This window comes from Xiphias gladius, chromosome 19 (assembly GCF_016859285.1).
Source record: "Xiphias gladius isolate SHS-SW01 ecotype Sanya breed wild chromosome 19, ASM1685928v1, whole genome shotgun sequence".
In the NCBI taxonomy this organism is placed as follows: Eukaryota; Metazoa; Chordata; class Actinopteri; order Istiophoriformes; family Xiphiidae; genus Xiphias; species Xiphias gladius.
Genome location: NC_053418.1, coordinates 11,911,855 through 11,933,301, shown reverse-complemented (window position 1 = coordinate 11,933,301; position 21,447 = coordinate 11,911,855). Strand labels below are relative to the sequence as shown.

The window sequence follows — 21,447 nt, the reverse complement described above, 5'->3', positions numbered from 1 at the left end:
AAAAAAAAAATCATCTTACATTATGTGGACTTACATTCCAGTGCTATATTAACAGCAGCCCTAGCACACATAAATAAACCGTGTCACTATGAGACTATGATTATGAGAGCATCGATCCTAACATCCAGCCTCTCACACTAAACTGCAGTTGCTGAAGAGCACTTCTTCGAGCAGACGTCAACCCGGTTTTTTGTTTTGCTGTGCAAGGCCGCACATGTACTGTGTGGTAGATAGCGTGTGAGTTTTGGGCCTAAAAAAACACAATGCAAATAAACAGACAATTAAACAGATTCCAGAGCCAATAACCGAGTTTGACCTATGTCATCCTGGCCCTATAAAAACTGTGTAAAATTGCACGTCAAGGGGATTTTACGGAGGCGTTAGACAAGTTTCTCGTCCAGTTCTTGTTACTCGTTACCGATTGTTGATACTTGTTACATTCATAAAATTTGTACGACGGGAACACTCGGTTGTAATAAACAAGTTAGCTATGAGGAAATGCTGACTTGCGCCATTTCAAGATCAAATAACAAGATGTTTTCACTTCAAAGCATGTACTGTATATTAGTGTATTTGGTTTGCTTTTGTGTCCTGTGCATGCCACTAACATTGCTTAAGAATCATATGACTTAACTTAGGAGTTTTGTGTTGTGTTGTATTTTTTAACCCTCCATTGCGTAGTGTTGCGTCATGTAATACAACACACAGCCCAACGCACATTACTTAGCTTAAGCAAACAAACACCACTATAATATGAAACTGTAGGCTGTTGACTAACACTAAAACAAAAACAGCCTGTGCCTTTGCTGCTCAGCCAACTTTGGTGTATATAAAAGTATTTGCAGTACTTTTAATCTAGCCTAATAAGCATGTTGGCTAATCATGTATGTCCTCTCTGGTGATTTATGTGCGTCGGGTAAGGGGCAGAATGATTAGGAATTTAATTTATGATCTAATATTAATGATAGATTGTTCAAGGGTTCAGTGCAGGTCACACAATGGGGACAAGGAAAAGTTAGTTAGATGAATGCTGCTATGTAATAGTTTATACTTAATAAATGAATCCTTCTTTTCATAGGTTGGACACTGGAGAATCTAATCCATGACTTTGTGACATCGCTTTGATGTTAAATCACAACATAGACAGAAAATCAGGGTTATGATTTTGCTGTCCCTTAATAATCACATTCTTGCTCCCAAATTAAGTGTAAATTATATCTAATACATATTAGCAATGCTGGAATACAACTTTGATTTAAAGTTTTCATTTTATGACACCACAAATTCAGACATTGCTGGTTGTCCTTTTTGTCCTTAGACTTGTAGATTTACAAAATACTGGCAACAAAAAAAAAAAGGGGGGGGGGTCATTTCTCTTAGTGAAAGCAAATATTGTTTGTTGAAGTTGTGCGGTTAGGTGGCCAAACCTAAATAAGGCTGTCTAGCCATCACGGCTGCAGCTTTACAGCCCCTGGGTATGGTTAAAGTACACTAGCTATCCCAACATCCATAACCACATGAAAAGGTAATGTTCCTAACCACTCCAAAGTCTACAGGTCAATCAACTTCAATAGTGACACATGAGGATCAAAACACTTCAGTTCAGTTGGCTTCTGAGCGCAGAAGAAGTGATGGTGGAAAGTAATAGCATGACAATTCTGATTTAAAGACGTGAGAAGGAAAAGGCAACTTCGTGCTCAAATTATGACCACTACCCTAAAACAGCAGAGACGAATGGTCGTGTGGGAGTGGTCATTTGTGTATTTTTAAAAATGTATTAACATGGATCTGAAATGTTTTCTCTTATCCAAAGCATCGCGTTCCCCTTCTGCATCTATTATGTATGTTATATGGAATCTATATATTCTACAGAGTTTCACGTGTAGAATCTGAGGAAACTTCACCCAATAATATCAGCCAATAAAGTTTTCATAGCATCGGTTTTATGATGACAGAACTGTAAAAATACCGCACATTTAATAATTCATTTTGGAGGAGTGTACAATTGGTTGCAGTGATAACAGACTCGAGCCACTCTTACACTTACACAGAAAGACATACACTATTTACACAAACAAACAGAGAAAGCACACAGACACACCATCGCGCCCTCTCTCTGTACCTGTGTCTCTCTGCTGTGCCTCTCAGGGTCTCTCTCAAAGCTCTCGGCATAAATGCGGATGGTGGCACCCATCCCTCCGCCACTCCCGCTCTTACGAAACGCCAGGCGGGACGCATCGTTGAAGACGATCCTTAAGCCCTAGAAACATACAAAGCAATGATTTCATTATCGATTTAACTACTCGCCTTTTTTTTTTTTTAACTCACTGGTTTACTTTCTGAGATAATGACAATGATAATTACTTTCACCAACAGTTTAAAAAACACCAACAGCCAGTACCTAAGTATTCAGTTTATAATAATATACAATGAAGAAATACAACTCCTTTAATTCCAGTGTAAACAACCAGAAAAAGTTTGGTACATGGGCTTGTTATATTATCAAAGTGAGTGATGGATTGGAATGAAAATATTCTGACAGAATCTACTGAATTATCATATTAGCACTGTATACTAAACTAAATGTACCACTTCATTCTGCATACCACGTACAACAGAAACCCATGATGAGCTTCATCATAAAATATAAATCTTTAAATATCAGACGATTAGTATTCTATTAAGTATTAAATTTTTGTTGCTCTTATAAAATAGGCTATTTGATTAGTCATCAGGTTCCAAATATGCAAATTGGTGATAGTGGCAAAATGACACAAGAAAGAAAGGCCATGGAGTCAGTAAAGAGAACACTTTTCAGAGAGCTTATCAGTTCTTTAATGTGCAGTAACTACAAACATCCGCTAGATGTCACTAACACTGTGTGTATTTCTGGGACTGTGTTCAAATAGGATTCCTGTACAGTGTAGAGTACAGCATGCTTGTATCTACAGTAGTACTGTCTATTAAGTCATGCTAGGTCATAACTAAGCCAGTGATCAGGTGTTACTTAACTAAGTGTTAATTTCAATGGTGACACTTGTCCACTTTCTTCCGGAGCTCATCGTGTTTGCGTTTGCACAGTTCCCCTAAAATTCTGGCAATTTCACACAAAAGCAGAGTAGATCATCCTATTTCAAGTGCCTCCGAAACCCCTACTGTTAACTCTTTGAACTTAACTTCGACATTTTCAGGAAAAACAGGATATTGTTGCGTTGGGGTAACCAACTACAGCTCTCGCTGGCTGACGTAAGGAAGATAAGACTCTTTGACTAATGAATGTGTGATGACTCTTATCTGTCCTAAATTCCACAGCGCCTCTTTCCTTATCCCATTAGAGCAAAAGACAAGCTCAGGGGAAAGACAGCAATACATTCGGAGAAGAAAAACATAAGGAGCATGCTTAAGAAAAGGCCCAACGTTTTTCGTCCAACACACACTACATTTTTTTTTTTTTTTTTACAGGATCATGCGATTACCTTTACTGACTGTGTTGTAATTGTCCTAAGTATTGCTGTCAAAAAAAAAAAAAGTATTGCTGTTCATGTTCATCACAAAAAAATGTACGACATGCCTTGATACTGACAAATGATGTGTATTTTCTTTTAGGAACGGAACAGAAGAGTTTTATCAACTATCATAGCAATAAAAAGTCAAGTGGGTGCAGCGCCCCAGTACAACAATAAGCCCATCTCAGACTAATGGCTCTTCGCTTCTTCAAAGTGTCACTCGCCTACATTTTTTTTATAGACCGTGGCACTAAAGGGAAAGTAAGTCTGAACCACTAGCCTTCCTCCTAATCTGGCTTTGGCAAGGGAGGATAACACGTCAGAGTCCGGGTGAGGAGAGAGAGTGATAATGAGAGATGTCCGTCCGCCTGGCTGTCTGTCTCTCTATCTGTGAGTATGTCAGCTCATCTCCAACAATAGAGTAGCAGTTATCAGCAGGCTGACTAATGCCTGTTAAAAAACAATGTCCGCTGCAAAGCTCAGAGCCCCTGAGGGGACCACATACCTGCCACGAGGTGTCTTTTCGTGCGTCTATCTATCTAATGTTAAAGGCAACACTCAGTAACTACATTTTTTAATCAAAATTGAATTAAGACCTGAATCTGTTTTACTATATAAATAACACTATGCCTTTAGAATTTTAATTTTCTCTTTGAAAACAGCTTGTAAATGTAATAAAACAGACAGACGAGCTAGCCAAGCAAGCTAACTTTGCTAAAGCAAGAATGCGATCTGGTGAGACAGCCAGGGCTAGCCTTAAGGAAGAGCAAAATCTACTCGTTCATTTTTCCACATAACCAAATGAGGCAGCAGCTGAATCCAGCCAGTATCAAAAAGTGAAGTGAAGTGAAGTTTTTATCTTTCCATCCGTCTATCTATCCATCTATCCACGATCTATCTGCCTAAGATATACAGACAATGGAGAATGAATTCAGTAGCCAACTACAAAAGGCTGCCATGCCACTGCTTTGTAAATCCCCCAATACTTTGTCTTGTGTGTATGTGTGTTTGAGTCTATGTGCCAACTTTTCACCCTTCAAACACACTTGCAGCGGAGAGACTGCAAGTGAGACGACAGCTGATATAATTCTGTCCTGGGAGGAATGTGTGCTGTAATAACACACACTGGGGCGACTGAGGATTTACCAGTGAGGTTAAATCACAATTTGAGGCGACTGACTCCCTAGTTGTGGAGCTGCTGTAACCATGGTAACACGGTACAGTATTCACAGTAGGACAGCGAGAGAGTGTCGCAGGTCACGCAAGCACATGCATGTGTTCGTACTTATTCACATGGACAACTGATCTCCACACCAGAATGCACAATGGGTGTGTGTGTCTGTGTGGGTGTGTGTGTGTGTGTGTGTGTGTGTGTGTGTGTCTGTGTGTGTGTGTGTGTGTGTGTGTGTGTGTGTGTGTGTGTGTGTGTGTGTGTGTGTGTGTGTGTGTGTGTGTGTGTGTGTGTGTTTGTGTGTGTAGTATTAGGTGGGGCATAGGCTAAGAAGTGTTGACGCCAGGAATGAGTTTCCACGCATTTCTGGGCAGAACAGAGGGAGTCAGCTGGGTAAACTTCAGAGACTGGGGGGGAGGAAAGGAGGGAGGGCAGGGGACAGGGAGGTTATACTGACTGAGGGAGTTATCAGTGTATGTAGGGCTCTGTGCTGTATGTCATTTGTGTTTGTATGCATGTGTTTATGGTTTAAAATGGAAGATAGACTGTCATGTCCAAACATGGAACCCCTCTGATGAGACAGCACTGAAGCTCGGTGGGTGGTCTGGCTCACGGGAGGCTGATGAACGAGCGCATGTGTATGAAAGAGAGCCAGACGGAGAGACTGCGTGATCGTGAGCGTAAGATGTCTTCGGGCAGACTTGACACAACACCAGAACCAGCTCTCGGGTTGCGCTTTCTAGTCCAACTCAATTTGATGTTGGGTTTGACCTAAATTACTACAGGTCTGGGGTCCGTCCAAAACCTTTGATTGGTCCAGCTGCTGTTGGATAAGGTAGCCGCACCCAGTTTTAGGTCAGGACTGTTGTATAAGACTGCATTAGTTTTAGCTTGGTGTACCTAATAAACTGCCAACTGATACACTGTATTTCATACGATATGCACACAGTAAATCCACCACCACACCCCGAATCTTGTCATGATGCTTCTTTCTTTTCTTAAGACAAAATGAGAAGAAGCAGTGCCATTAAGCTTTGGCTCAGCACTAACAGAACAATTTAAACCCATGTTACCTGCTGTCAAAATTATCTACACCTAGCTCATATTCATATCCATATGCTTTTCATGCACTGTGCATTTTTTTTTTATTGTTTGGATTGGATATATCGTATCCCTCAGAGAAATTTGAGCCCAACCAAAAATCAGAATACAATATGTCAGCTGATTTTTATGTTCTTTTTTACATAAACACATAACATGAGCAAAGTTTTTTTTTTTTATATGTAAGGATCAGTTAGATTTTTTTAACAATTATGAACAAGATGTATTGACCAGGACATTTTTCAGCTAAAAAATAAACTTGTCCGTACTCTCTGTTGGACAAACTATTGAATACCGACACTGTTTCAAAACATATCTATGGCATTTCTGTACTGCAATGTATGGTTATTATCAAATTTCTAGTGTTAAATACCACCTGAATGTTAATGCGAGTGTTATTTAGTATTTGAAACATAGTAATCATTAGTAACTTCCTAAGGAACAGCCCTCAGAAGCCATTTTGAACTTGCAACACAGATACACAGGGGGAAAATCCTCTCTCAGGGGAGGCAAGTATAACCAAACAGTAGTATGTTAGTGTTGTGTACCAAGAACACTCATTTCAAATTTCAAATTCAAGCAGTTGTAGGTCAATCTGAAGTCCATGTATCAGAGTCAGACTTTTTGGCCAAATATTTCTGTTAGATTCCCTTCTCAAGTGTTCAAAATGATTATTATGGAAATACTGCAGGGATGAACCAATTGTAAGCTAAAAATTGGCAGCCACCATGACTGAATGAGAAACACTGATTTTGTTTTTACATAACACTGACAAAGTGTATTTAATGTTGGATAACTGTTCTGCGTAATAAGGTCAGTATTCTTGCCGATACCATTCCGGGATACTGGATCGGTGCAACCCTAAGTACTATAGTACTTTATGTCCTCCCTACTCACTTGTTTAACTCTGTCATGTAACATCCTGCATTTACATTCTTTCTCCATGATCCTCCCAGACTGACCTGGTTTCGGGCCACTGTTCCATCCACGGGGTCGATATACTCGAAGTTGTCGGCCTTCTCCACGCTGTATATGTGGTCTCCTACAGCAAACTTCTGGCTGGTGAAGGCTTTGTCTGAGATCACTGCTTCCAGATCCCTCATCAGGTAGAAGGCTGCACGCGGATCCAGGCCTTCATAGTCAAACCTGACAACCACAAGGCACACAAACAAACACGCACATACACCCACCCACACACACACAAGCAATGGAACTGTGTCTAACATAACAAAAGCTAACATAATCTAACATAAGAATAAGAATGGAAAGGTTTAGTAATAAGGTAAAAACTTGTTAGACACAAAAACTGTTTTTAAAGTGTTGTTTTCTGACACATACTTTTACTGAAGGAAGGACATTTTCTAATTCTTTCTCTGATAGATTTTCAAGTTGGTTTAATGTTCTAATGCATTATTAACTAAAAAAAAAAGTCTCTGGAGCCAGTTTATTTATTTCAAAATGATCACAGATGTTTGTGTTTTGCAGACTTTTTTGTCATCTGGTGCTTGGCCTGTCCTGTATCCTCCCTAGCTATGTGTTGTGGGAAATGTGCATCAGTTTTAGACAAACTCTCTGTGGGAACATGAAAAGCTGCAGCAACTGTCAGTGGGAATACTGACTGCAGTAACTATCTTTGACTCTCACAGGGAAGAGGTTAAAATAAGAACAAGTGCAACCCGTGAGGAGGACTGGAGGAGAAATGGATGAAGTCAAAGGCCTGGGAGACATATTTGGCTTAGGTAGGGATACAGGGGATTGAGAGTTTTGGGAAAAGGGAATCAAGAAGTCAATCGCAGGCCTTGTAGATTTACATTAATTCAAGATAAAACGAGTCAAACAAGGAAAGTGGTTCAACAAAAAAAACAAAACAAGGATGGACCAATAAAGAGATAAATGATCAGAAAAACTTGTGGCTCAATGAATGCATTAGAAATAGCTCCATATTTGGAGAGATTATTTAGCCGATTACCTGCAGAAGTAGTTGCGTCCAAATTTGGCCCAGTGCTCTCTGACGATCTGCTCCACACCCTGTTTCCTGGCCGCCATGATGGACAACCAGACCAGCACCGACCACAGACCATCTTTCTCACGAATGTGGTCTGAACCTAGAGAAGAAAGAAACCCACAAAAAATATCACAGCTCTTGATAAACTTCTCATACACTGTGAAACTGAACTGAGCTGATGAGAGATAACTTATAACCATGACATAAGTCTGCTAAGTACCTAATTTAACCTTGGTGTCATGCAGGACATCCAAAAATTCAGTTTTTAGGAATTAAGAGAAACTGGTTGTCAGCCCTTTATCTTGGCTTAGCACGAAGACTGGAAACAAGGGGAGGGGCAACTAGCCTGGCTCTATCTAAGTCACTGCTCCTAACCAATAAATGGCATAGCATATAACTTCCCATGAAACAAACAAAACATAATGCAATAGTGAGCTTTAGAGGTGCTAATAGGTGCCAGCTGTTTCTCCCTATTTCCAGTGTTTGTGCTAAACTGAGCCAACCGTCTCCTGGCTCCAGCTCCATATTCAAGGGACAGATATGAGAGTAGGATCGATCTTATCATTTAACTCTCAGCAAGATAACAAATAAGCGTATTTCCCAAAATCTCAAAGACGGAACACAAAACTGGAGCTGCAAAGTTTCTTCAGAAACCTGGGGGAAAATACTAATTACTGTAAAGACAGAGCCCGCCAATAACAGGGTTGGATTCTTAACACATTTGTTAACACACTGATAACAAGCAAATGTAAAAAAGATTCATTTAATTTTGGCCTCAACTCTACTGTATGTCACAGAAGGTCAGAGAGAGTGCTTGGGCCTGGAGATGTACCAAACACCCCCATACAAATAATGCCTCCCACCCCCCACCCCAAAACACACACACACATACACATGCAAACAGAGGGGCAGATCACATCCTTTATCAGTCTGTTCTCAAAGACAGCTGCACAGTAAAGGTATCTGTTAAGGGGACACTGTGACATTTTAATTAGATGAATGCGTTAGTAATGTTTCCCTGTAAGCGCTTGCAGTGGAAAATGGACTGAACTGTTTGGTAGCTATTTATTTTAGGATACATCTACATATATTTTATAAGAAAGACATGAAGATTTTATGTCTGTTTTGTAGTAAACATAATTGTATGCTATTGTTTTAACAACCAAACACTGTAAACAAGAAGTGTACTGCCTAGCTCTGTGTCCAGCTGTAGCATTAAACAGCTGTTAGGAAACTGACTGTTGTCATTATTTAATCCCTGTCTCACTGACTCCCTTTGTCTCACTCTCTGACAGAGAAAGAGAGGGTCACATACAACGATAAGCAGAAATTCCTCCCACATAATTTTTTTTTTTTTTGATATGTTGCTAACTACTGTTTTGTTTTTGAAGATTGCATTATACATTTGCAAACCGGTAGAATATAATCAAAGCATTGATAGCAAAACTTTCATTGCAAGGTTTGACAGAACTAGGAAAATTAACACTTAAATTAGCAATAATTCAGGCTCTGTGTGTTTGAATAAGTGTATGAGAGTTAGTGCAGACCAGGAGCGGTGTGCAGCTCTGATGATTTACTACTCGGGACTCTGAGTTTTTGGCCTTACATGGCTAGACAACGACTAGGCTCTGATAGTCCTCTGTGCTCCCTGCATGTCTGCTTCTTCCATTTTTCTCCTCCTCGTCAATACTTCTCATGGTTGGACTGTCCCAACTCCCTCTTCTCTCTTTCTTACAATCTTCTCTTGTCCTCTGTCTTATTCACACCCACTAACATTTTTCTTCTCACTTTGAACTTTTTCCCCCCTTGCCCCCTACCTCTCAAAAGTCAAAGATATCCTCTCCAATAAAGATAATGATTCAGTGAGATGAGGAAAAGTAAGGAAGCAATGGGAAGGGTAGCAAGGGTAAAAAGATGTAGAAGGAGGGCAAGAGCAAATGTGTGTGTATCATTTCAGCGTGCACATTGTTTATATTTTCCGACTGTGTATGTATGTGCCTGCGTTTGCATTCGTAGAAACCGCTGCCACTGGAGGCCTGTAGGCATGTTGCAGTGATTCAGGGAGACCCTGTCTCCTTTTATAGCAGAAGAATGGGGATTATTTACACATGCAGTCAGGGTCACAGCCCTCACATTTATTATACGACTCTCAGACTGGAGCTACAGGCAGTCAGGATGCACCGCTTACAACGGTAAGACTGGAAAATGCTGGTGAGTGTGCAGAAGAGAAGGGAATAGGGAAATTGCGAAAACTTTTTTCACCTTTAAAGGGCAATGATGATTTCATAAATACCATGATATTATTTTTTTAGTTTTGGCCACCATTCTTATCTGTAATAATAACATTGTACTCATAATGCTGGTTGTGGAGCCCGCAATGAAAGTGGAAACATCTCTAAAAAGACGTTAGACGAAGTAAGATGATACAGGTGATACAGGTTTTAAACAAATCCCATGGTTAGTCAGATTTATTTGGAGAATAAAACAAAAGCAAACAGTTAATTTTTTAGAATTATTACACATACAGTTCATTGTAAACATCCAACACAGTTAACAGGACCACTTCCCAGTTCAACTTTGACCTCCTCGACCTAAGAGGACCTAAGATAAAGGATAGGATAGAGGATGTCATATGCTATACAGATTGTAAAGCTTTTGAGGCAAACTTGTGTTTTAGGCTATATAAATAAAACTGATTTGACTTGGCTCTCACTTCCAGTTTTACCTCCAAATAAAGTGATTTAGAAAATCTGGCTGAACTGTTGGCTTATTTAAGATGTGTTCTAACACACATAAGCACTGCATTAAAAAACAAAACAAAACCAAAGGGCTCATTGTCGTTGTGCAAAAAGTTAAATCTGGCTCATCTTTTGCTGCAACACTGCAACACCATCAGGGAATATGTTGTATTATGTATTTCATTGTCCATGTGTATATAATTTAATATAATATAATATAATATATGTATTTCATTGTCTCACATTCCCTTAATGAACCTGTCAATGCAGCCATCTGAACACTCGTTTACAACATGTCTGACTGTCTGAAAGCTTGTGTTTCTTGCCCTATTGGAGTTCTTTGTAGTGATAGAGCTGTGTTCCCAGATCTCTGAAATTACTTCGGTGAGTACAGTGTTATCATAACCAAAATTAATGATGGCCAAAACTATAAAAAATAAGGCCCAAGTTGTAATAACATGCAATTTCCCTTTTAATTTTAAGGAAAAGTAGACTGAACACACTTGCCGTTTGAATGTTTCAGCAAGTCCCTGCTGCATATTCAGTTAGCAGCAGCTGGCTACTGCAGTCCTCTAGTGATAGCCTTGTTTTCAGGCACCTCAACAACAGTTGCTGCTGAGGGGAGGGGATTTCTTGGGCACACACCCACTCACATTTTCCAAGCTGGTCCAGGGGTTCGAATCATTGACCTTCTACCCACAGGCAGAAAGGCTGTGGGCCCTGTCTCTGTGTTTTGGATATATTTCTGTATTGATGACATTCAGCATTCACAAATCTGTCTTTATGGGTGGAGGGCTTCGTTGTTGGGATTGTGAGTCAGTGTGCTAGATCATACCTGTCCCAAAGCTCTCCTCCCCACAGAGGGAACAACGTCCAGAGTCCATCAGGTTCCCAAAGTACCTCCAGCCGGTGGGAGTCTCATACAGTGCCAGTTTCATGGCTTTGGCTACCCTACAAACGGACAGAGAGAAAGACGGAAACCAAAACAAAGCTGGAGACAATGTCGTCAACTTGTCTACTTCATGCTCACTAACACACACTGTATTTATCTCTCCAATATCTAGCGCCAGCCTTTCCCAAGTTCTGATATAGAGATAAGCTTGCAAACAATCCTCTGACCTTTGAAATAAAGCAAACCAAATGCTGCAGGACAAGCATGATCTGCCAACAGCTCATCCAATAATTTAATACGGTGAAGGCAGTGAGAACAAAGTGAGTTAACCTTTTAGCTGATGTTTGCTTTGAACCTGAGCCACGTACTGTACTTACAGAGCATGTGCATGTGTGTGTATGTATGTGAGTACATGTGTATGTCGGGGTCCTGAGGAGGGATAAAGGTGCAAAGGAGAGGGAGTGCAAAGAAATAGACTCAAGGGGAAAAGAGCAAAGAGAAAGATCTGATCAAACTTTTAAGTGCAAATTTACAGATAAGTACGGCTGGATAGAATGGAATTACAGTAGCATTATTATAAAAAGGTACATTTTTAGAAAAGGGTTGACACATCTGGACAAAAACGGAAATAACATAATATTAAATAACAAACAAAATCAGCAGTAATTAAAATAATCACATCTTGGCACTGAATACTTTGACATAGAGCCAAAGTCCCACCCCCTCTTTTTGCTAGTCTCTGCTCCACTAAACTAAACTAAACAGGTTATTATAACGATGACGATTTACATTCAGTAATAACATCTGAGTCAGCCAATGGCACAGTGTCAAAGACTCACGGGCAAGGTTGCAGCTAATGTTAAGGACACTGAGGTCATGTCCTCAGTTTTGTTTCTGGAAACTGAAAGTTTTATTTACACGTGGAAGAGCTTACATTCCACAATAACATGCACATGGTGAGTTTATAAAAGCTGACATGATGTTGTTAAGAGCCAGTATTTTTTAGAGGTGCTATAGATCAGTATTTTTATAATAACAATGGATCAAATGACCACTTGTACGTGAACAGAGTTGCTCATAGTGTTGAACCAACGGACAACAATCACCGACTCTGCAGTTCCCCTCAGCTCCATGGAGCATTTCTGCAACTCTTTGTGTTGTAGTTTTACAGGATTCCACTTTACTGTTTTGGTTCAATTATTAATTATTATTATAGCATTATTTCCCGCAGCAGTAAGCAGCTGTTCTCAGCAAACTGTACAGTACCTGCCCAGCACCACACAGCAGGCAAAGTTAGTAACTAACCGGTGAACAGAGTTGACGATTTAGAAGCTAAACAGGTCGCCATACATTCGCCAGTTTGCCCAAATAGCTCCAAAATAAAAGCTGATATTGCTCTGTATCTGCTGGAAGTGCTAACAAGTCCGCCATATCAACTTAAAAGGTTATGTCAGATTTGGGTTTACACCTTTTTTTTGCTACCTCCTGCAGTGGCCAAACAATCAGTTAATTCAGATTTAAATCTAACAGTTTCAAGGCATAACAAGAATAAGAATAATATTTCGTATATCTTCACCAGACTTTCTTCCGACAGAGTGGAGAGGGCATCATGACAGCATTTTGACCATAGTGTATTGTGAATTTTTTGGTGGTTAGTCAAAAAAGGGGGTTGGGTTCCACTGGAGGAACTCTTGACCTTAGTATTTCTAGTATCCTGACGATGTAAGGTGTAGTTTTTGAGTGCTTACAAAATATTGTTGTTGGTTCGGCCGTGCGGTTGCTCCCCACAGAACACTCTTCAACCAATCCTCAACCAAATCATCCACGCCTCCTCAGTAACCACCACAAACTGTAAACACAATTCCCAGGACACCACTAAGAAATGGTGGGCAAAATAATAAAAAAAAAAAAAAAACATTTACTGCTCCCAAAGAAACAAACAATGTAAAAATGTCAATCTCAAGTACAGTTGCGAGTACAGTTGTTTACATTACGATTGCATAAATTACCAAATAAGAGTAAACCAGCTTTATTCCCCCCTGGGAAAGCAACAGCTGGAACGGAAAGCTTGGTATTCCCAAAAAAGAAATTAAAACATGGCCTTCTGACAAGCTTTTGAATGGCAGTTTTAAATGGCACGTCCACAGCCAACACAAGCACTGAAAGTGACCCTACCAGCGTTCAATTTTCTAACCATGTTGCAAAAATGTTTGGACAAAGTTGTTAACAGTGTGAGAATATTGAGGATAGTGTTTTCTAAAGTTTAATTATTGTACCAGAAGAGCTTTAACTTAACAGCATAAACACTACAGTTGACAAAAGCACAAACAACAAGTTCAGCCCGGTCTTTTTCTACACTTACACATTTGATATGACATTCTTGAAACAAAAGTCAGAAATGAAGTATCAGATCCACTGCGTTTTAGATCCACTGGTACAAGCTTTAAGGTCAAGCAAGGGAGGTATTTAATTCTGAAGACTACAAAGTATACACACATAATTGGAATAGAAAGATAGAAAAAATATTAACACGTTGGTAAGCGTTTATTAAGAGAAGACATCACAGGTTATCATGTTTAGATGTCAGTCCATAATATTAGAATTCTCTTTTCATTTAGAGAGAGTACCAAACACAAGCCGTACACTGTGTCAGACCAGCCAGACCCAGTGGATGCTGCCTCTCTCTCTCCACAGGCTTTGCCAAAACAGGAAAATGTTGGCCGATGAAATTGACTAGAGACACAAGGAATGAACTTGGACGGTTTCTATTTAGGGCTGTAATCCCCCCCGTGTGTAGGTGTGACCTCTCAATTGTAAGGCTCTATAGTCTGTCGCTTTCCATTTTCTCACACTAGTAAAGGACAGAATTTGGGTAAAGAGTCAATGTGTTGTCTATTGCCTTTATCATATAAGGCAGGAAAATATTATTTGCTCTGAAACGGCCAAATTTTTAAAATTAGGATTGACAGTCTGTAACCGTGGAAGTTGAGGTGTGCCATCAGATAATATATAGTCTTCTTAAATGGTTAATAATCAGTCACTCAAATGACACACTGAGAAAACCATTGATAAAAACATTCATTAAATTTGCATACACAACACTGCTGTTCAAAAATCATCAATATCAATGCCATTAAATGTGCCAGTTAATGATGCCAGTTCAATGTCCTGTCTTTAAAGGTTGTATGATTCACTTAATTGTAAATTTAATTAACATTGATTTTAATAAGGACTTTAAAACAATCAAACTCTTCCACTGGGGCGAGGCTGTTTAAACTAATAATCACTAGGTTAGGTTGGGAAAGTTCCCTAAAATATGTTTTACAGAATTTTAATCAAACTATATTTTTTAAATTTGGTTGATTTTACCTTTACAATCTGGCTTTTACTTACATATACAGTGTCTTCTAAAATGCCTGATGCACTGAGTAGGTCTCGCCTGTCATGCAGTCTTTCTGTCTGTCTAAACTCATCCATGTTTAGATAGTAGTTTTCTGCAACACTTATCCTGCCTGTAGGATGAAATGAAGTGGAAGAGAGCTAGAGAAGGTCTGTCTTTTGAATCATTTGGATGCTTTGTCCCCATAAGGTGAAGAGCAGACAGAGATTTCATAACTGGGCTCAGATATGTCTACCTTCCATCATCTTCATCCTCTGAACTCAAGGCTCTGGATTACAAATGTACGCACAAACTGATGCACACACACTTACAAAATGACTTCACCGGCAACAAAAACACGCATGCATAGACTCACTGAGTTTATCCCTTGTTTTCTTTCTCTTTTTTGTCTTCTTCTGTATATCTCTCTCTTGTGCATCGGTAAATACTGAGGAGTAAAGTGAACGATGAGGTTTCCCCACATCTGCAGAGAGAAATATTGCCAGCTCTTGGTCTTGGCTTGATATTTTACCAAACATAGCATCCAGTGCCCTCACTCCTCACCTCCCTCTCTGAAGAGAGCACAGTCCAGACTTGAAAGCTTTACACTGGCATTATGACAAAACGCACGGCATGCTGGAGCTTTACTTGGACTTCAAATGTGATTTCTTCTTGACCTGAACCAGGAACCCTCACTGGACAACACGGAAATTTAATACACTGAAGATGCTGCTAAGTGGCCAGTACTGAAACTCCTCGAAAATAAATAAAGTTAAGATGATTTCTGTAAATGGTCATAGCTGTAAACTACATTGTTTTGTGGAATCTGTATCAAAGTACGTTTTTGACATGGGTTCAAAACAGTTGTCTAAGCTTTTCGAAAGCTATGTCAAAAATATATTTACCATTTAATATTATATGAGGTGGACAAGTGTGCTTGGTGGGTCAATGTTTAACTTGGCAACCTTCTGCCTCCTGCCTCCTTTTAAAATACTGGTGCATAACACAACATTGGAGCCTGATGACAGCATTTCACAGTTGTTCTTAGTAGGCTTTTTTATTTTTTTTTATTTTTTTAGCATTTCTCAGTTTTTTGAAATGATCTCAACTTTGGCAGCTTTACATGGGAACACAAGTCCAGCCCTACCAAAATTGATGTGGTATGGTCTTGTTGGGACAGTGTTGACTTCAGCAGAGTGAATGCTTTAGATCCATTCCAAGTCTATGACAGTGAATCCCAACCAGGGATAAATATACCTGATGTGGTACTTCTGCAGTTACTCGCAGGTACTGTATGTGGTTTAAAAAAAAAAAAACTACGACAGGCAGACTGCACAGAACACACCTCTCAGTTGTAATATGTTGTGATTAAGAGTGTGTGAAAACTTTGCACAAAAGGAGGATGTAATAAATAGCTAAAAGTAATGGATAAATGGTTGAAACGGGCAGTGGTACGAATGCCAACTCAACCAAACCTACTGAAAAAATATCTTTTTTTTTTAAAAACACCCATTTTAAAATGAATTTAATTGAACACATTTAGAACATGACTGGTTTTGTTTATAAGGGGGTAGTTGAACTCTTCTGGTAGGGTTGTGTGGATACATTAGACCAAAAGGGTTGGGAACCTCTGCTCTGTGATAGCACAAACCCTCTTTTTTGTGTTGCAACACCTTAAATCTGTGCCAATTTATTGTGTTTATATATATTTCAGCTACAGCAAAATATTAGACATTTGATTCGTCTGCTTTGAAGTGCTAATCAAGGATTCAGTGTAACAACTCTGACTTCATCCTGGTAACACATCGGTGGCTCAGCCCTCTCCTCTCCCTACATCCTCCCATCCCTGGAACAGTTAAGGGAGAGGCAGATGTTTCCTTTACCAAAATTTCCCTCCCACTTTCTCCTCCTCTGACCCCTGCCGCCCTCCTTGTATCAGTCCTCGCTTACATTTTGTGCACAGTGACACACAAGAACCCATGCACACCCAGATATAGACACCCTCAGTCCACCCAGGAATGAAAGATTTCACACCTATAACTCCGGCCTCCTTTCCCTCTGACTCCAAATCAGCACAGCAAACCATCCTCTGCTCTTCTGAAAACAAACACATTCTCTTTCTCTCTGTCGATTTCTCTTATTCCCTCCGGACACACTCAACTACATATGGTATATACACCGTCACATTTATCAAGCGCCTTTATAAGACAGTTTGCTTGTCTACGCATAAATACACAGCAGGGAGGGTTGCTCAGTCTAAATACTCAGCATACAGGCACACACAGGCCACTCACTCTCCTAAAAAGGCCTACACTTGGGCCAGCTCCAGGGTCCAACACCACACAACTAAGCACTTAAACACTTCTTAGAATTTGTCAAAGACATACAGATATGAACATTACTCTTCCAGAGACAGCAGTGTTGAGTGGAAAACTTAAGTGGTGGTAATGAAACAAAGAGTTGAACAAAGTTTCCCTCTCCTGCAACAATGTTATTAATTATCAGTAAGTGCTCATAGAAGAGGTAGGTGTGCTTTGCATATGACACCATACCCAAGAGTATACTGGTGAAATTGGGTTTAACAGGGAAAAAAATGAAAATCTTATATAATGCAATTTATTTCTGACGAAGCTATTCAGAAAGCCCAGAGCACGATGTTATCTGTAGTTTAGGCATTATCTGTAATAGACATCAAACAAGGTAATTCTACTTCTCAGCAGATTGCACAACCAAGTAAGAGCTTCCAGGAAATTACATTTATGTCATCATCAATACAAAAATGGCAAAATGCTTAGAAAACGGACAAAAAGAGATGAAGGACATATATTTAGTAGTAACTAATGAAAAGACCTTTTTATCTACACAAAGTGTATGTGAGCGTCTGTGTGCTTTACGAGAGGCCCCATGGCTCAGGCATGTAGTGGGACATGTCACACTTTTGTCTCAGGTCTCAATCAATGTGTGTTCGTGTGTGTGTGTGTGTGTGTGTGTGTGTGTGTGTGTGTGTGTGTGTGTGTGTGTGTGTGTGTGTGTGTGTGAGTGTGTGTGTGTGTGTGCATGACAAGGCAAGGCAGACGTGGGGGCCAGTGTGAGTAAAACTCTCAAGCAGCTCTTTCAGTGTGATCATTATTGTTCAACATCATAAGACACAGCTTTAGGCAAGGAGCAGTGCAACAACACACAACAGTGTCAAAGTGATCAGGATTGGCAATGAGGTCAGTTGCTTAATGTCAGTTAATATACTAATGCACACACTCACTCACAAACACGCACACGAACACATTGAAGCATGTGCATGTGCACACAAAGAAACACAGTCATATAGACACTTACCGGATATGTCACACTATGAATGCTATTCATAATCGGCTATTCTGGATTAGCGATAAACTGTACAGTATGTTTCCTGGCAGTGTTCAATGCAAATACAGGAAATAGTGCCATTTTTGTTATCTAAAAAAGTGCTATATGTAAATTTTTGCTATTAGCACATAGCCAGTGTTAGCATTAACAGCGGTTAACTTACCAGTCTAGAAGAAACGATGCGAGTTCAGTATCAAACTTCATTCCTTTACTCACCAAGAAATGTCTCCAGCGTTGGAAAGCAACGCCAATGTTTACCCTTGTTTTGCTTCTATTCCTATCACTTCTTTTCTTCTACTGAAGTTAGCATGCTAACCAGCTAACCCTGGCCCGTCCCGTCTCATAATACCACTTTGTGATAGAGAATCACTGTAGCGTCCAGTCTGCCTTCAGTCCAACATGAGAGGATGAAGAATTAACGAGTAAGGGAATGAAGTTTGATGCTGAACTCACAACGCTTCCTCTAGACTGGCAAGTAAACAGCCGTTAATGCTAACGTTGGCTACGTAGCAATAGCAAAAACTTATATATTTACATAGCACCTTTAAGCATGATCCTGTTTTTTCTCTTACTTTAAAGCCACTGTGTCAAATTTGAATTTTTTAAAATCTGGCTCCTCCAGTGGTGGTGTTAAAAAAATGCCTAGCTACGTCATCACTTCATTCGCTTCACCAAGGATCAAGGATACCATGATAAATGAGCAATGTATATAGTGTAAGCTGCTACAGTTGTCACTGGGATTGTGTCATTTCCTTTTTTTTTTTTTTTACAAAAAAAAAAAAATGTACACCATCAGAATAATTTGAAATATTCTAAACATTTCTACACATGGTGACTTTAACAAAGCAATTTTAGTTGCCTAACCTTAGCCATTCTGTTATGGAAGTCTAGGACTGCAATTATTATAATAAAGTAAATTTCATGTACAATGCAAAACATTCTGTCTGGTATGCTGAGGAAAACCATAAATATTTTCCCCCACGTACCCTAAATGTACTTTAATAATGCAAAACATTTGAATATGGATACAATTCTGTTGAGATACAGTTGTATGCGAGCACACACACTTTGACACATGATTGCACACACAAACACACTCCCATAGACACAGACAACCACAAACTCTTAAAGATGTGCAGACAATTTTCCACATTATTCAGATAGTATAAAAGTGTTAAGGGTCAAGGTGAGGCCATAATAAAAGTCAATAAATAATGATAAGAGGTCAAAAGGGGTTTGTTGAAACAGTTATCAGAGTTGGCAGCTGAAACCTTTCTACGAGGTCTATGGTTCACAAATTAAGAAAATGAATTAAGTTAATATTCAAATTCAGTGATACATTACACAGACTAAAAATTGGGAAAAAAAACATGGATCTAATTAGGTGAGCCAAAATGCTTTGTAAAACTACACATATACATAGTCTTAACTAACTATAGTGGATTTGTTCTGGTTCTCTCATTGCATTTAATGGCACGGTTCCCTTGAGCAGCATTCTGTTGAAGCCTCAGCGGGGTGCAGCACTGGGATCCCTCCTACTGGAACAATGCTAATGGGGATGACTTTAGCTGTGATCACATCCTCTCACTCAGCACCCTCTGCTTGGCTTTAGTCTTACATAACAGACAATATTTATAGGCGGTGAGTAAATGTGTGCGTGTGTGAATGTGTGTGTGTGATCTCATAGTCTTAATCATAGTGGGTGAGTCTCCATTTGGGAGTGTCGTCCCTCTCCAGAGATCGGGCTGCTGCAGGAGTTTCTGGGGAGGCGTCGAGGGTGGTGTGACAAGACCCCTTAGTTCTACTGAGTGTGTGTGTGTGTGTGTGTGTGTGTTGTACCTGTCAAGGGCAGTGCTGGTGGCCATACTCCTGGCAAAACCTTTGACGCCGTGCTGTCTGAAGTAGGGGATGGTGGGGAGGTTGGCAGCCATGATGGCCACTGAATCAGCAGGGTTTACAAAGAAGCCATTTTCTCCAAGGATCATGTACCGGTCCTGACAACAGCACAACGTCATACAGTTTTAAGTGTAATAATACGAGACGACCGCATAGGACTGTATTTGACTAATTTGGCTTTTAAATTTTGCTTAGTGCCAACAAATCCTATGAAAAGACCAATAAATTGTTCCTCCCAGCAAGTATTGTCTATATAGCCAAAGCCTCATGTAGCTTATTCCTCTGTGCCAAAAGCCTCCATTGTTGTCAAATAACTACTTCATTACGATGAATGTGGCCACTGTAGTGTATTTTGAGTCAATCACACATGCTGCCATAAATACTCACTTGCTCTGTGTGTGAAACTACAGCTGAAAATAGTGCCCCACAGATGCACCTTTAACTCTTCTTGAGCCACTACAGTGGACTGCTTGTTTAGGAAATTAAGAAACCTTTTTAAAAAATAAATAATAATAACAACAACACTGTATATGGCTAACCTGTTTTTAAAGATTAACGTCCTCTGTAGGAACTATTGGGCCTGGGGCTGAATTCCACTGACAGAGTAGTGAAATTGGAAAATATTAAGAGATGGACCAACACTTTGTCAGTTTTGATCATTTCATGGGATTTGTTGACACTAAGAAAAAAAGGTGAATAAAAAAAGCCTTATCCTTTAAGGGAAGAATATTGCTGTTAACAAAAAAAAAAGTTGTACATAAATACAATGTACGTTATATCAATTCAAGACACTGTGCCTGCGAATCTCTTCAGCTAACGTTCATAAAACATTGGACAGTCTGAGCCATAAATAACTGAGCTGTGAAGTACTTTTTCAGTTACAGTATTATATAACAGCGACCCCAAAAAAGAAACGTTCACCCAGTAAGATTATAACCACTGGCGCTAATGACTGTGAAGATACCGATCCTTGTGGGAGAAACAGAGCAGATATGACATAATTCTCCTGATGTTAAGCTAATTTATTTAGCAAAGGGTGAAGGGTGTGTGTGTGTGTGTGTGTGTGTGTGTGTGTGTGTGTGTGTGTGTGTGTGTGTGTATACAGGAGAAATGACTATTGGATGACAGTGTGGAAAAAGTGAGCTGATTGTTTGACCATCATGGATACAGATTTATTCACCTCCCATTGCCTTTCTTCCTATTATCAACAAGCAAACAAACACGAATAAATAAATAAATAAGGTTCTCTCTGCTATCTGTGGGTGGAGTCTAAATTGCTTGAGTTTTTCTTTCTGATAAAGAATAAATCCAACAGGTTATGAATGTATTAACGAATGTATTGCTGAGTGACATATCATAACCCAGGATATACCATGGTACGTCAATATCATAAAAG

At 39.6% G+C, this 21,447-nt stretch overlaps 1 protein-coding gene across 1 annotated transcript in view; it reads right to left on the bottom strand.

The window, feature by feature from the left end:
- The window catches only part of pgm5 (phosphoglucomutase 5), a 29,765-nt gene that overhangs the window by 3,632 nt on the left and 4,686 nt on the right, over positions 1-21,447 (bottom strand). The window contains exons 6-10 of the mRNA XM_040155805.1: positions 19,995-20,149; positions 11,357-11,472; positions 7,748-7,883; positions 6,741-6,924; positions 2,123-2,260 (exon numbers count right to left, since the gene is read on the bottom strand). Of these exons, the coding sequence (XP_040011739.1) occupies positions 2,123-2,260; positions 6,741-6,924; positions 7,748-7,883; positions 11,357-11,472; positions 19,995-20,149 (729 nt within the window). The remainder of the gene's footprint in view (positions 1-2,122; positions 2,261-6,740; positions 6,925-7,747; positions 7,884-11,356; positions 11,473-19,994; positions 20,150-21,447) is intronic.